We start from the raw sequence: 17,871 nt of genomic DNA on the forward strand, positions 1-17,871 counted from the left end.
ATCTGTAAAATTATTAAGGAAAATATAGACAAAATGTTCAGTATCCCAATTATCACATTGGTTGGCCACCCTGTTAGAACAGTGGCCTTTATTAGGAGGTGGTCTGTAGCACAGGATTGGCTGTTAATCTGAGCATTTGGACATGCTAGACCAGGAAGATCCTTCCCCAAGGTGTCTGCTTAAAACTTAAATAATGAGTAGAGGGGCACTTAGCTTCTCCTTTATCATTGAAAACTGGAATGTTATTGTGTTTGGCCATCACTTAAAGACACATCTGACAGTTTCCTATATGTATGATAGGCAAAAATTTTGCTACAGACAGAATTTCTTTAAACTTTGTGTACTGACTGAGAATCAAGTTTAAAACGGAAATATGTATTAAAAATCATAGGTAGCAGTGCTTGAAAATAGATTTTTAGTTCGACTATACGGAGTATAAGGAGAGCTATCCTACTCGCCCCGGCATCGGCGTCTTTTCGCGTCCCCACCTTGGTTAAAGTTTTGGTGCACTTTCTCTTTTTTCAACTTATCTCTGTAATTACTTGATGGATTTGATTCAAACTTTAAATACTTATTCCTCATCATCATCCACATCATCTGACATAAGGGCCATAACTCTGGCACCAATATTTCATGAATTATCCCCCATTTTCACTTAGATTTTCAGGTTAAAGTTTTGATGCACTTTCACTCTACCTCTGTTATTACTGAATGGATTTGATTCAAACTTAAAATAGTTGTTCAGCATCATCACCCACATCATATGACACAAGATGCATAACTCTGGCACAATTTTCAGGTTAAAGTTTTATGCACTTTCACTCTATCTCTGTTATTACTGAATGGATTCAAACTTAAACAATTGTTCAACATCATTACCCTTATCATATGACACAAGGTGCATAACTCTGGGACCAATCTTTCATGAATTATTTCCCATTTTTACTTAGAATTTTAGGTTAAAGTTTTGATGCACTTTCACTCTGTCTCTGTTATTACTGAATGGATTTGATTCAAACTTAAAATGGTTGTTCAACATCATCACCCACACCATATGACACAAGGTGCATTACTCTGGCACCAATATTTAATGAATTATGCCCCTTTTTGCTTAGGATATACTTATATAGTGTTTTGATACATTTTATTTTTACCTCTCTTATTACTTTAAGTTGATATTTTTGACACAGACTCAGGCTATTGTGTAATATCTTCATCCACAATTGAAGTCATTAAACACTCCAGTGACAGCTCTAGTTTCCTCAGATGTGCCCAGTTTCACTATCCAGCATCGAAATAGTCGAGCGTTTGTTCTGTATTTTCCGACTTTCAAGGGCAGACAATTAATGACCAAGGCTGAGTACTTATGATTTGCTTTATTTTATATTTCTGATTTGATTCTCTGTCAGTAAACACAGTTGAAAGAAGAAATTCTGTCCGTAGGAAAACTTTGCCCCATGTCAGTATAGTATGGAAGCCCTGGAGGGACAATTGATTTCCGTACTTCCCACTTCTGACTTCTAACTTTTGCACTTCTCACTTCCAACTTCTTGACTTCCTACTTCTGCACTTCTAACTTCAACACTTCCAACTTCCTGACTTTCGACTTCTGATTTCCAACTTCCACACTTCTTACTTCCGACTTCTTGACTTCTTACTTCCTTCTGCACTTCTGACTAACTACTTCCAACTTCCGACTTCCACACTTCTTACTTCCGACTTCCAAAGAGGAAAAGTTGGAAGTCAGACGTGCAGAAGTTAGAAGTGTGGAAGTTAGAAGTCGGAAGTGCGGAAGTTAGAAGAGGGAAGTAAGAAGTCAAGAAGTCAGAAGTAAGAAGTGTGGAAGTTGGAAATCAGAAGTCGAAAGTAAGGAAGTTAGAAGTCAGAAGTTAGAAGAGGGAAGTAAGAAGTCAAAAAGTCGGAAGTAAGAAGTGTGGAAGTTGGAAATCAGAAGTCGAAAGTCAGGAAGTTGGAAGTGCGGAAGTTAGAAGTCAGAAGTGTGGAAGTTGGAAATCAGAAGTCGAAAGTCAGAAGTGTGGAAGTTAGAAGTCAGCAGTAGGAAGTCAAGAAGTTGGAAGTCAGAAGTGTGGAAGTTAGAAGTCAGAAGTGCCAAAGTTAGAAGAGGGAAGTAAGAAGTCGGAAGTAAGAAGTGTGGAAGTTGGAGATCAGAAGTCGTAAGTCAGGAAGTTAGAAGTGCGGAAGTTAGAAGTCGGAAGTAAGAAGTGTGGAAGTTGGAAATCAGAAGTCGAAAGTCAGAAGTGTGGAAGTCAGAAGTGCAGAAGTTAGAAGTAGGAAGTCAAGAAGTTGGAAGTGAAAAGTGCAAAAGTTAGAAGTCAGAAGTGGGAAGTACGGAAATCAATTGTCCCTCCAGGGCTTCCATACTATAGACACTGTGGCAACTGTCCTTGACTATGAACATAACAAAATAATACCTCAAAGTCCTGGTCTTTCCCATGGACTAAATTTCTTTAAACTTTGTATATTAAAAGCAAATGATGACAAACAGAAATATAAATTAAAATGCACAATTTCCTTGCCTTAATCTTGAATTATCTGCCCTTGAAAATTGGATTTTTTTAGTATTTTTTGATTTTCAAGGGCAGATAATTCAAGATAGAGTATATTCAGAATTCAGAAAGAATACAAACCTACCCATTTTTGGACAGGTCTTTTATATGTGTAGAACAGCTTTCCTAACAGTGTAACCCACTATGTCCAGAAGCTTTACTGCATTTTTATGCTATCTGAAGGGGGGAGTATATAGTCGCCACCTTGTCCGTCACAGTTCTTGTCCGGAGGATAACTCAAAAAGTATTGAAAGTACCAAGTTGTAACTTTATACAATGATAGAGCTCATTGAGAGGGAGTGCAGTGACAAGGGACCATAACTCTAGGTGGTCCCATTTTTTAATTATCTCCCTTTTCTGAAAACCTTGTCTGGGGCATAACTCGATAACTATGTCATATATTGATGGAGGTCAGTGAGAGGGAGTGCACTGACAAGGAACTATAACTCTAGGTGGTCCCACTTCTTTAATTATCTCCCTTTTTTAAAAAAAAAAACAACCTTGTCACGGGCATAACTTGAATACTATGTAAGGTATTGACGTCATAATACTTTACATATTCGCAGAGGTCAGCGAGAGGGAGTGCAGTGACAAGGAACTATAACTCTAGGTGGTCTCCTCTTTTAATTATCTCCCTTTTTGACACTTCTTGTCTGGAGGATAACTCAAAAAGTATTGAAGGTACCTGGAAGTTGCAACTTATACAATGAGACTTCATTGAGAGGAAATGCAGTGACAAGGATACCTTGTTCGGGGCATAACTCGAATACTATGTAAGGTATTGACTGCATACTGTATATTCATAGAGATCAGTGAGAGGGAGTGCAGTATTAAAGAACCACAACTCTTGCTGACCACATTTCTCCTTAACACAACATCCGTGACTGAAAAGCCCTGTTATGCTACTGTACTTTCAGAGAACAACCATCGGTGTGTATACTATTCCCTGCTGGAGGGAATTTCTGGTAAAGCTGTATGAAATTCAGGTAAAAGGTGTGCCCTCCAGTATATTAACAAAGCTTTTTTCTCATTTGACACAGTGATATGTTTTTGACTTTATTTTCCCAGTTTTAAACTTGACATAGATATCCAAGAGATATTCTGACAAAGTTTAATGAAGATCAACCTCAGGAGTGTTAACAAGGTTTTTCAATGATTTGACAATGACCTAGTTTTTGACCTTGGGAAATCCAGTTTAGAACTTTAAATATATTTTATAGAGAAAAGCACCCTGAAAAACAAAATTTTATGACGAACAGCTTAAAACTATAGCCTCTTACCAAGGTTAGCAGACATTAAGACACTGGATGATTAAAGAAACAAGAAACAGTGCAAGATTTCGAAACAAATATTTTACTAATACTGGTAACAACTTTGTACTGTTAACATAACAGATAGACTCATACATTATAATAAGTTAACATAAGCAAACACAAGAGCTGTCCGTAAGACAGCGCGCTCGACTTTTCTCAATGCTTGACTCTGAATTAGAGCTTTCCCAGTAAAAAAAAAATCCAGGTTAAAAAGGGACATAACTCAGTCAAAATTCAAATCAGAGTTATGGGAATTGTGTCTCCTGGTGTAGACTTTGATAGTAAATAAATGTTTTGAGTTTCAAGTCAAAAGCTTTAATAGTAACAGAGCTATTTGACTTAATCAAAAAGTTTAACAAAAAATTCTAAGTTAGAAAGGGACATAATTCTGTAAAAATTCAAACAGAGTTATGGGGATTGTTTCTCCTGGTGTAGACTTTGATGGTAAACAAGTATTTTAAGTTTCACGTCAAAAGCTTTGATAGTAACAAAGATATTTGACTTTATCAAAAACTTTAACCAAAAATTCTAAGTTAAAAAGGGGCATAATTCTGTCAAAATTCAAACAGAGTTATGGGAATTGTGTCTCCTGGTGTAGATTTTGATAGTAAATAAATATTTTGAGTTTCAAGTCAAAAGCTTTAACAGTAACAGAGATATTTGACTTTATCGAAAATTTTGACAAAAAATTCTAAGTTAAAAAGGGGCATAATTCTGTCAAAATTCAATCAGAGTTATGGGGATTGTTTCTCCAGGTTTTAGACTTTGATGGTAAATAACTACTTTAAGTTTCAAGTCAATAGCTTTGATAGTAACAGAGATATTTAACTTTATCAAAAACTTTAACCAATGGCGACGCCGAGGCGAGTACAATAGCTCTACTTTTTCTTTGAAAAGTCGACCTAAAATGAAAACATCATTTTGATGAAATCAATATCACAGTTTCTACTTAAAAGAGCACTATGGAATGTCTGAAGTACTGTATACCCCTTTAAAAAATATTCACCAGCCCCTCTCCCAGCACCCTTTATTATTTACTGGAAAAAAAGAAACTTGCCTCTAGACATCCAAAGACAATTTCATATTATTCCACAATATACAATATAACTTCTATTAACAAAAAATATTTTATCAGTATTTTATTGATATTTTCTTGCAAATTACATGGTATATAAAATATTGAAGAAAAAAAATGGGCATATATACCCAAATTTTTTAATGCAGCGTATACATTTATGCTAAGACAAACTGATTAGTAATATTAAATGAGACGTCATTTTTCAACACTATAAAACATCAAAGACCAGAACTTATTACAACAAAATTAACATTGGATGAGGACAAATTCTTAATATGATACTAAGTTGGCAGTTTTAAAAAAATAATGTTTTAGAAAAAAATATATTTCCATTGTCAAAATAAATTGATAAAATAGTAAAGAGAAGATGAATAATTTCAACTGAAATATTTAAAACTGATTCGATTCTAAGCATGAATTTAGCACTAAAATTGTGATTGACATTGTCATACAAAATAATCATTTTTTAAGTTTTAGGTTCAGAATATTCATTATCAGTTTGAGTCTGCAATTTAAGCATAGAATTTAAACTGCTAAAATCTATTTTGTCCTATTTTTGTGAAACAGATTTTTATATAATTTTTATTCCTACAAAGTTAGAGCAATGTGTATTCATTGTGGGGATGTCCTGTGTCTTTATAATGGGAAAACCCTAAAAGGTTTCAGCAATATGCAAAGATGAAGCTACAAACTGATGGAAGGTGTAAGAAACCGAGATTCACACCAAAATACTGAAACCTAGGAAAAAACAATTTTAAATATGTATATAAAAATGATGTTTAATATAGCAGAAGCCATTTCGACCAGAAAGTTTGGTCTACCTTTTAAACTTGTAATTTGTTCTGACATGTAAAAATGCAAAGATTCATAATGCAACCAAAAGAAAAGAAACAAGCCAATGTTGTGGCAAACTAACTCACAATGTGATGATAATAATCAAACAAATAAAATCTAGAAGAAGATCCATTTGAAGCATGGAATACAACCAAACAAGGGCAGAAATACTCAAATATTCAAGAGCCTTGTGTTTTAAAAAAGCTGAATGAATACGAAAGTTAAAAAACAGGGAGCAGTTAAACATGTAAAACTGAGTAATGGAACCTAAGCACTGCATATCAGATCACGATGGTGAACAAGTGTGTGAAGTTTCATTCCATTCCCATTACCAGGTACTGAAACACTATCTTACATATATAAAACTTAACAAAAAGCTGCTAAGCTGAAAAAAGGACATACTTTTGTAAAAAAGCAAAACACAATTATGGAACCTATGCACTACGTATCAGTTCATCACAATCACAAGAACAAGCATGTAAAGCTTCAATCCTTTCTCAGAACTGGTTACTGAGAAACCAGCTTACATACAAAAACTTAACCAAATCAAGATGTGGACGTAGAAGATTAGGCGAGTGCAGTAGCTTTACCTATATGAAAAAACATCGGTAAATGCAATAGCACTGTCTGTTCTTCAATTAATTGAGCTAAAAATGTAAACATACTTTTTTGAAACAATAACTTACACAAAACATGCATGAAAAAATATTAGCTAGTAGACAACCTTCATATAAATTAACTGGACTTGTGTTATGAAATATAAAAAATTTGTCCATCATTAATTTTTTCAAATGCAACAACTGGCAATAAAAATAGGATAGGTGAGATAATTTCACCACAACATTGGTCTGTTTAACAGTTAATAATGAAAAAAATGTTATTCACTTCTTGTTACATTGCCTCAGCAAATATGACAGAAATTAATCTTCTGTTGAACAATATATAAAAGCTTTACATATTATATAGTAAATGAAAATGGCACATAATGAATATAATAATATGTAAATCCAGACAAACCAGGTTCATGGCACCAACCCTATGCCAACCTTAGATATCTTTACTGATGCTGCTATACACTAGAAACATAGAAAATGACTTCTTGCATTTTAAGTTAACAGAATTCACAATATAAGGATACTTTCTTTGTTAGATAGTTGCCAGATCTAAACATTTACATGTATATTTGAACTTGTTTTATTAAAACTGAGTTACCAAAGAAACAAATTCTCTGACCTATGACAATCATTTTACAACAGAGATTCACATCAAACTCTGACAAGCAAAATATAGTAAACCAGTTAACTGTTCAATTACAGGAGCTAGACTGAAAATAGAAAACTTTTAAAATGTTTTTTTAATGCTTATTGTATAAATTACATTAAACACAATAGTAAAAAAAAATGTTTGTACTCCTTTGGGTTATTTTCAGTTCTCAATTCTTCTGTTCTTTGGAATAAAATTAATGTCCTTCCAGGTGTTTTGTATATCTCTGGTTCAAATGTTATAATCTTGGGCATGGCAACCAGGCTGCAAAAGCAACCATACCATTGGACAATATCAGATTTGCAGTAGAAAATAACCAATCAGATGATGCATGGAGCTTTTGACTGGTCTCCAAACTTAACTTGGTCTTAGACTAAAGTTGCCATATTGCAAGAAATGATGGAAAACATATAGTCCCTGCATCAAATTAAAGCAAAACGTTAATAAAAGCAAACTGAGTTTTTTTATCAACTAGAAACTTTGGCTGGTCAAATTTTTTAACAAATAATTGTGTTCTGCAGTTCCAGACTTTGTCGTTGATTTCTTGGATTGTGATTTCTTCGAGGTGGTGTGTAGTTTCTTGACATCTTGTGTAAGTCACTTTTCTATGCAGGATGTCATTTCTTCTTTGCAAATGTAAGGAAGTATGGGATATGTGCTAAGAACTCAATCTTTGACATAACACCTGATTCACTCTGAAACAACAAGTTCATATCATTTTGATTAATTTGATTAAACACAGATTAACAAATATATCAGCAAGCACATGTCACAAATTCTAAAGAAAGCAAATATGGCTGTTAACTATAATTAAATGCAAAATAAAAAGGCGACATGAAAAACTTCCAATGTTCGTCAACTGTAAAGAGGGATTCTACAGAAAATATAAAACAACTGGAAAATATAAAATATCCTGTGGATTCTAATTCACTTATTACTCTGTTTACTTCTCTTTGAAATGGAACTTAACTTTGATTTAAATCATTATTTCAAATAATGCAGGATAACAGTTAACCTTATTTCGCAAACGAAGAAGAAAAAGAAGTTAACCTTATTCAAAAAAGTTGTCAAATTTTAATCCAACTATTTACTTTTTCAATCTTCATCTATGACACTAATTAACAGTGCATGACTGTGAAAAATCACTAAATTAATTGTACAGTCAAACCTCTTTCGCTCAAACTCGGTGGGACCAGCAAAGTTTGTTAAGAGTTATCAGTAGTTCAAGCCATCAAACAATTTACATTATACAGGGATTTTGCCGGGACCTGATGATGAGTTCGAGTGAAGGGCGGTGTTGGAATTATCCAAGTTTGAGCAAACAAAGTTTCACTGTATTACCTTTTATTAATTCACAGTTAATGTGAAATAAATGACATTGTAGTGTAGTGAATTTATTGAAATTGTGAAAAAACTTGATTAGTTATATTACCTAAAATTTTCGTTGTTGTGTTAATAAATGAGACAGAGGTATGATTCCCATGCATTTAATGGTAATTAAAAACAAGGCAGTCTGAAAGACAGCTAAATCCCCCGCCACTGTAATGGATAGTGAAAGGGTAAACTTTTGACCTTTAGCTGTGACCTTGACCTTGAACTGATATGGCTGACTCATGAATTCTGCACAACTTCTTGATGAGGTGATCATTTGACCCAAGCTTCATGAAAATCCTTCAAGGGGTTTAGGAGATACCTTTGACCTTGAGTTGTGACCTTGACCTTGAGTTGACATGGCTGACTCATGAACTTTTGATGAGGTGATCATTTAACCAAAGTTTGATGAAAATCCTTCAAGGGGTTTAGGAGATACAGAGTGGACACAAAATGGAAGGCTCAAACCTTTGACCCTCATTTGTGACCTTGACTTTAAGCCGGCATGGCTGACTCATGGGTTCTGCACATCCTCTTGATGAGGTGATCATTTGACCCAAGTTTGATGAAAATCCTTCAAGGGATTTAGGAGATATAGAGCAGACAAGAAATGAAAGGCTCAAACCTTTGACCTTAAGTTGTGACCTTGACCTTGAGCCGACATGGCTGACTCATGAGTTCTGCATATCATCTTGATGAGGTGATCATTAAATCCAATTTTCATAATTATCCTTCAAGAGGTTTAAGAGATACAGAGCGGACATGAAATGGTAGGCTCAAAAATTTGACCTTGAGTTGTGACCTTGACCTTGACCCGACATGGCTGACTCATGGGTTCTGCACATCGTCTTGATGAGGTGATCATTTGACCCAAGTTTAATGAAAATCCTTCAAGGGGTTTAGGAGATACAGAGCGGACACAAAATGTTACGGAAGGACGGAAGGACAGAAGGACGGACGGAGACCATTCCTATAACCCCCCACCACTTGTGGCGGGGGATTAAAAAAATTAAGTAAACCATTAAGTTCCTGACTACATATTATTAAGAAAATGGTGCCATACCAAAATTATTTGTCTAATTAATCAGAAACACCTGCTATTATGTATAGGCTTTAAATGATATAATGTAATTCTATAAGTAGCAAATTTGTAGCTTTAGCAAGCCAAGTTTTATTTATGCATGCATTAATAAAAACCCTACCAGTTTCAGCTGAAAATATATACAAAATTCATTACTAAAGGAATAATTGATATTTCTAATTAATCCACATCCACAAGACAGTAATATTCTTTACCTCCTCTTCAGCAAATACAGTCAAACTTGTGCCCAAGGCATAATGGCTGCTTGGGACAGGTGACCAGGTACAACAGGTGTGAATCTTTTAACTGTCTTTATTTCATTGACATGTATACTATGGTTCATATTTGTTCTTGAATATCCAAATTAATGTTAAAAGGCTTAAATCGAATTTTGTTATGTATTTCATCATTTTCTACTATGTTAGCAAGCTCCAATTCCGAGGCATATAGCAAGATATTCCAAAAAGCAGACTGCTTATATGCTTCCACCTATACATCCAAATGCAATTCATCAATGCATCTAATGCAATCCATCACTGCATCCAAAATTATCAACAAGAGCACAAAAGATTCCCTGGTAATTGAATACCACTGCAAAACTGTGCACCTTTAGCCAATGCTGTTTTAAATGTATTCAGTGAAAGAAATGTAACTATTGTGATATGGTATTCCCACTTAACTTGTGTACACTAACATTCACCTGATAAAATAAGACTAAATTCCAGAATACAGCAAACAAACTTGAAACGTTTGTAGGTTTAAACTTTCCTTAATAACATATTTCATTTTAGACAATATCATAAACTTTTCTGTTCAGATCACTCTTTCTAATGATATTGTTGCCATAAAGTAATATTAATTTGCATGAGTATGAAGTGTACAATGTTCATCTATGCCCCTAAATTCTTCTCATGTATTTAGTTTACAAAAAGAATGGATCAAAAGTTTTCTGGCAATCTGACTCCTACATTAAAAAGAAAGAAGATAATCAAATGACCCTAAAAACTGTGACATTTTCAAATATTAATTTATGGCAATGAATCCTTAAAATGATAATCAACAATTTTTGTACATTATCCTTTATTAAAATTTTGGCTTTTTCGGCTGTTATGGAAGGCCATGTACTGATATGAGTGACGTTAGCTCATAAGGATACCAGGATAGGTAGGTATGCAGAAACTGCTGATTTTCATCATTGCATCCATTACCTTAAAAATTATACCTCAAGTCAGGTCACAGTTATATAGAAAAATAAATGAGCTGACAGAGTGACAACTTCTTTATAAATATTCTATCCATTCAGGGCATGGTGATATGACAGTTAATGTGATACCATTTGTTTCATACACCAGATAATTGTGAAATATTACACAAAGGTCAAGGTGATTTGACAGTTAATGATGTGATATCACTCTATCAGCACCACCTTAAAACTGTTCTATCCTGTCAGGTCAAGGTGATTAAACTGTTCATGATGTGATATCACTCTATCAGCACCACCTTAAAAACTGTTCTATCCTGTCAGGTCAAGGTGATTAAACTGTTAATGATGTGATATCACTCTATCAGCACCACCTTAAAACTGTTCTATCCTGTCAGGTCAAGGTGATTAAACTGTTAATGATGTGATATCACTCTATCAGCACCACCTTAAAACTGTTCTATCCTGTCAGGTCAAAGTGATTAAACTGTTAATGATGTGATATCACTCTATCAGCACCACCTTAAAACCGTTCTATCCTGTCAGGTCAAAGGGATTAAACTGTTAATGATGTGATATCACTCTATCAGCACCACCTTAAAAACCGTTCTATCCTGTCAGGTCAAAGTGATTAAACTGTTAATGATGTGATATCACTCTATCAGCACCACCTTAAAACTGTTCTATCCTGTCAGGTCAAAGTTATTAAACTGTTAATGATGTGATATCACTCTATCAGCATCACCTTAAAAACTGTTCTATCCTGTCAGGTCAAGGTGATTAAAATGTTAATGATGTGATATCACTCTATCAGCACCACCTTAAAACTGTTCTATCCTGTCAGGTCAAGGTGATTAAACTGTTAATGATGTGATATCACTCTATCAGCACCACCTTAAAACTGTTCTATCCTGTCAGGTCAAGGTGATTAAACTGTTAATGATGTGATATCACTCTATCAGCATCACCTTAAAACCGTTCTATCCTGTCAGGTCAAAGGGATTAAACTGTTAATCATGTGATATCACTCTATCAGCATCACCTTAAAACTGTTCTATCCTGTCAGGTCAAGGTGATTAAACTGTTAATGATGTGATATTGTTTGTTCAAACACCATGATGTGAATTATGACAACTAGCAACACATATTTCACCTTTCATTTATTTTTCAATGATGTAAAGTATGGTACCAAGGCAAGATACTCAAAGTAAGTGATCACATCTTGTTCCGCCTTCAATAATACAACAAATTTATAATCAATCAAAACTATACATGCCCTAGCTAATTCATTTACTTTAATGCTTTACTAAATTACTTCATATAGCACAATTTGTGGGTAAAAAGTTCTAAAAAATTATTTAAACAGAAAATTTTCTTGTCTGAAAAATCAGTTTGGTTGAGTAGCCAAGAAACTGAAGAAGCGAAGATTTTGTAAGAAATGTACTTTAAGGTCCACTTCCACATTTGCAGCAACTTACATAAGCACATCATAACAAGAATCTATTTATAGTTATAGTACTACTGACCTATGACCTGGTTATTGAATAACCTGATGCTCTGAAAGCTTGCCCAAAATCTTTTTGTCTAAAGGTTATAAAATTTGAATTTGGATACCAGTCTCAAACTCCAGCATCTGACTGGCCATTCCTGTGCTTAAATTTAAAACTGACCAATGGCAGAGTTGCAATTTGAAACTGGTTTCCAACTAAATTTTGTATTTAAAGGAATATATTTTTTCTTGTTTGGTTCATTTTTACATCAAATGGCGATTTTTCCAGCTTTGATGGTGGAGGAAGACCCCATGTGGCCTTCCAGGCATTTCATCATGGGTGGGAACCTGGGTAGAACCACCAACCTTCCACAAGCCAGCTGGATGTCTTCCTCGCATGAAGAATTCTACACCAAAAGAAAGGCTTTGAATCTGTATCAGTGAGGGGCAAGTGATTTGAAGTCAAGGAACATAAAGATTTGGTCGCAGAACCCCTCCATTAATCTTGTGAAACAGTATAAAGTGCCTGTTTAAGAATTTAATTACCAACACATATCAATACTTACAGTTTCTATAGTATCTGTTAGTTTGTTCCATCTTGGAGGTTCAGCCTTGAAGTCCAATGATAATGCTGTACTAAGGATGTCTTGAAGGGATGATAATGCAATCTTTCCTCGATGTGATCTATCTACTGTCTGGTATAACTCCTACAGATAAAAATACCAAAATATCGGTAAAACCGATGGATGCTCCGCAAAATATGATTATTGTGTATTAAAAGAAAAAAAGAGGAATTGATAGTTAAGCTTAGGGCTGTCATTGATTGGGTCTTAGGCGTATCGATGATACCGATATATCAGAAGGCAAATATCCACGATACATCGATATATTGATTATTAAGTTAGATTAACGACCTATTTGTTTATATGCATACTATATACCTTCCTGTAAATGCTATTTTAAGTTTTATTGCCTACTTTCCATATTTCTGTTTGATTGTGTTGTATTTGTATTTATGAAATAAAAGAAATACATAAAGATTAATAACATCTTTCATTTTTATTTTGCCTTCACTCCTTTTTTGCATTCATCCAAATTTACAACTTTGTGAACTTAAGTTGTTTTTTAGGGTCTGAGTGTTTATTTGGGTAGTTTTTTTCTCCCTGTAAAATATCGATTTTTGAAAATGGGAATCGATAATCGATCGCCAAAAAAAAACCGTTGATACATCGATATCGTTTCTATCGATGACAGCCCTAGTTAAGCTCCCTTAAACAAATTGATATAACATCTTCTATCATCATCAACTTGATGTTTATTGAAACAAATATCACCCAGTCAAACTACTTTTAGGTCCTAATTTCATTTTCTGTGAATTCCATTGCATTTTACAAACAAGTTGAAACAACATCTTATATCATCTTCCACTTGGGTGTTTTCAGAATCCATAACACCATAGGCAATCAGTTTTTTGTTGGTAATTAAGTAACAGAAGAAAAATCAGACCAGTGAGCTGACCTGGTCATTTTATATACAATCTTGTTGCTTCTGTTACTTTTCATAATTGTTATATCAGTAACCCTTGTCCTTTGGAACACAACCAACAGAACAAAATACTAACACCCAGGTCAAAAAACTAGCATCACATTCCCAACATACTACGAAGAAGGCTAAAGTAGAATAACACAGTATTTACCCTAAGGGGTACCAAATGTTTAAAGACTCTGTAGTTCTCACTCAGTTTTATTAATAAAACTGAGTGAGAACTACAGAGTCTTTAAAGTAGAATAGACATAAACAATTCTTTTTTTTCTAGTTTTGATTACTCTAATTTTATTAATAAATTGAAATTAATCAAAATTATTGTTGTTTTTTCTTTGTCAATTCAGATTTTATTGTATCTGATTTGATCAAGTACATACATACCACATATTTGAGTATAACATCATGTAGACCATGAAAATCTAATTTGTTGTATGCTTCTAATGGCTCTCCTCTGAAAAGAGTTTTAAAACAAAACAATATTAAAATATCAACCGCGAAAACAAATTGTAAATATATCAGGTAAAAACAGAAGAGATGCACATGAAATTTTGGTCATTAGATTATGTAACATATATTTTCCACTTTATTTCATAGCAGCTATCAATGGGTCACCTGTTTAATTTTAAACAGACAAAGTTTTAAAATGTTTTCACTTGTTATAAAAGCTCCATCCAAAAACGCTGAAAGCTTACAAGATATAAGTATACTAGCTGCAAAAAAGCCCTCCAAAACTTACAATTCAAGAAAATACTAGGGCAGGGGAATAATGGGGAGCGGTGGTCTAGTGGTTAAGTAGTCGGCTGTTCAACCTGGGGGTCATGAGTTTGAGACCCATTTGGGTCATGACCACACCATCTCATATGACACCAGTGCTGTTTTTTTTCAGGAAGTGTACTCGAAGGTGGTTTCAATAAGCCTGAAGCTTTCTTCACAATCAAGCTAAAACAAATTAGTATTAAAACTAAAAGAGTACTAAATACTGTTCAACATTTTGTTACCAGATGCCTGTCCTTCATGCCCTGATCATATATCACATATCTGAGGCTGATGATAAATGAAACAATAAGTTCTAAAATCACAATATCATCGCTACAGAGTCAAATCTTCATAACTCAGATTATGCTGATAATCATTTTTGGTAAGCAAAAGACAATGAAAGCAATATTTGTTCAAGACATGCATTATCTCAAAACATTGTCCCCAGGTGCCCCTCCTTGCATTATTTCATCATGTAACCACCAACTTTGCAAAAGTCAGCTGGATGGCTTACCCAGAATTTGAATCAACATTGGTGAGGAGCGAGTTATTCGCCATCAGCAACCTTAACCACTCAGCCATGGAGGCCTTCCCCCCCATTGCAGTTGTACACCAATTATTAGCGTCATTACAGACATGTAACGGAACCTCATATTCTAACTGTAATTGTGTTAATTTTATATTAAAAATCTAGTTCCAATGTTTTATTATGATGTTTTGTTAAGATGTTTTGGTAAAGTAGACGAAACCTCTCTTCTGAAAAATGCTAAAATCCAAGTTTCAAGGATTTGACTCTGCTGCAATGATATGTTAGTTGATTTGTTTTACACTGACTAATGGTAGTAGAAAAGCTTACGTTAGATCTGTGACAACGCTGGTTAAGTATGACATCGTCATGAATTCATCCACCCCAAAAAATGTGTGTGAACTTGTGATATCATATACCTGAAATAGTTCATACAAGACATTCTAAAACAGAATAGGAACGTCCAAATCATGTAACTTTTTAATGTTGGTTATTAAATTGCAAACTGTGTTTTATTACATATTTCATCATTGTTACCTTGTAAATAATATATAGTTGAAGCGTGTTTTAATCAATCTTAAAATGACAAAGAGGTTATACATTCTGCAGAATAATTCCACAAGGCTAAAGCCCAAGCTTATTATTTTGTGCCGCGAACAACTCCTTCAGAATGATTTTTATTCAAAAGTATGATTCTGTTTTTGCATGTGTAAAATCGAAGCTTCATTTCTTGACAGCTAGAAGTAAATGATTGTGGCATCACAATTACCATATTTTATTAAAAATAAACATGACTTCTCACAGAAGAATAAGTATTTATGCAGATTTTTTGCAAAATCATAGTAATACATGTGCACTGATACTGAACATCACTGAAAACACACAAGAAAAGCAGTGCAAAATGTCAATCGGATGAAAAATGAAGGATTTTTCCTAAACAAGAGGCCTAAATGGGCCTAAGTCGCTCACTTGAAGAAAACCTTAACCATCTGACTTTGCTTTTAGCTAGGTTTGAAAATCCTTTAAGCTGTTCATTAAAACAAAATTATTTAAACAAAAAAAATCTATATTTTGCTTTCACGCACCCAAAACACATAATCATCAGAAGAAATCATTTAAAGGTATTTCTGTTTTAACTCTTGTGGCCCCTGAAAGGGTCCAAGTGCCACCATTTGAATAAAATTGGGAGGACGTTTAATGATGCTACAGGCCAAGTTTGATGAAGATCCATCAAGCAGTTCATGAGAAGTCTTTTAAAGGTATTTTTTATTTTTAGCTCTAGTGGCCCCTAGAAGGGGCAAAGTGCCCCCAATCAAACAAATTTGAGAAAGGAATTTATAATGATCCTCTAAACCAGGTTTAATGAGAATCCATCAAGAGGTTCATGAGAAGAAGTCTTTTAAAGGTACTAAGTGCCCCCAACTGAACAAAGTTGGTGGAGGACCTTATAATGATGCTACAAATCAAGTTTGATGAAGATCCATCAAGTGGTTCATGAGAAGAAGTTGTTTAAAGGTATTTCTAACATTAGCTCTAACGGCCCCTACAATGGCCAAGTGCCCCCATATCTACAAAATTGGGAGAGGACCTTATAATGATGCTATAGACCAAGTTTGATGAAGATCCACAGAGCAGTTTCTGAGAAGAAGTCTTTTAAAGGTTTTTAACTGTTAGCTCTAGTGGCCTCTAAAAGAAAATTGGGAGAGGACCTAATAATGATGCCACAGACCAAGTTTGATGAAGATCCATCTAGCGGTTCAAGAGAAGAAGTCGTGTAAAGGTATTTCTAATTTTAGCTGTAGCGGCCCTCATAAGAGGCCAAGTGCCCCCATTTGAAAAAATTTGGGAGAAGACCTTATAATGATGCTACAGACTAAGTTTGAGGAAGATCCATCAAGCTATTCATGAGAAGAAGTTCTTTAAAGGTTTTTCTATTTTTAGCTCTGGTGGCTCCTAAAAGGGGCTAAAGTGAATCATTTGAACAAACTTGATAGAGGTCTATGCCAAAATGCTACTGACCAAGTTTGGTGCAATTCTGAGGACAATGGATGACGGACGCTGGACTATCCACCTATACTAATAGCTTATCCTGAAAAAAAGTTCAAGAGAGCTAAAAAAAAAGTCAAACACTCAAGCACAATACCTGTTTGATGTATTTTTCCTGTGCCTGGGTGAACTGTTTTGGCAGCTGTGTCTGTAACTGGCTAAACATTATATGGCTGAAATATAGTAGGAAAACATCACTGATATCCAGTTATTCATAAAAAATAGAAGGTAGAAGCGTTCAGGTCTGCTAACAGACTGACTGACCAACTGGAACCATATGAGCAAAAAATCATAACCCCTCCACTTTGGAGCAGACTGGGAGCAGACTGGGAGAGGGGGTGTTGCATGATAATTATATTGACAACATAAAATATCACAGGTGTTTATTGACTAACAGATTTGAATTTTAGATCTAAAATGTAAACTGCTTGATTTCCACAGCCTGATTTTCATTTACATCCCAGAGATTTTTATAGACTTCTGAGGTAAGTCAGCTCTTATGATTATTAGAAACATCCATTCATTTCATAAATAAGGATACACTGTGCAATGGTTGACAGGTTTTACTGCTATGTCATACTGACATCTTTTCATGCCTTAAAGTTAGAAATATAGAAACCCGTTTTGTCACAGGTGACCTGCTGAACAGACTTACCCATCTTTATCAGTGTCTAGTTTGTTGAAAGTTTGTTTCAGTCTTGCCTGCTCATCTTGGGACATACTTCTAACCAGCTCAAGTGCCTGCAAATAAAATCATTTATAAAAATATTACTTAATTTATATTAAGGTGTACTTCTGTTT

The 17,871-nt window shown here is 34.5% G+C and overlaps 1 protein-coding gene across 17 annotated transcripts in view; it reads right to left on the reverse strand.

Annotated features, from left to right (window-relative positions):
- Positions 1-3,899: 3,899 nt before the first annotated feature.
- Positions 3,900-17,871, reverse strand: part of LOC123552387 (uncharacterized) — an 84,812-nt gene continuing 70,840 nt past the window's right edge. For 16 of the 17 annotated variants that reach the window (XM_053541884.1, XM_053541887.1, XM_053541896.1 and 13 more), the window contains 6 exons: positions 17,726-17,811; positions 17,168-17,243; positions 15,355-15,443; positions 14,124-14,193; positions 12,764-12,904; positions 3,900-7,750 (listed from right to left, as the gene is read on the reverse strand). In XM_053541884.1, the coding sequence (XP_053397859.1) occupies positions 7,673-7,750; positions 12,764-12,904; positions 14,124-14,193; positions 15,355-15,443; positions 17,168-17,243; positions 17,726-17,811 (540 nt within the window). In that variant the 3' untranslated portion in view covers positions 3,900-7,672. Of the gene's footprint in view, positions 7,751-11,861; positions 11,940-12,763; positions 12,905-14,123; positions 14,194-15,354; positions 15,444-17,167; positions 17,244-17,725; positions 17,812-17,871 lie in introns of all 17 variants that reach the window. The other variant, XM_053541885.1, reaches the window with a different exon arrangement.

This window comes from Mercenaria mercenaria, chromosome 4 (assembly GCF_021730395.1).
Source record: "Mercenaria mercenaria strain notata chromosome 4, MADL_Memer_1, whole genome shotgun sequence".
Lineage (NCBI taxonomy): Eukaryota > Metazoa > Mollusca > Bivalvia > Venerida > Veneridae > Mercenaria > Mercenaria mercenaria.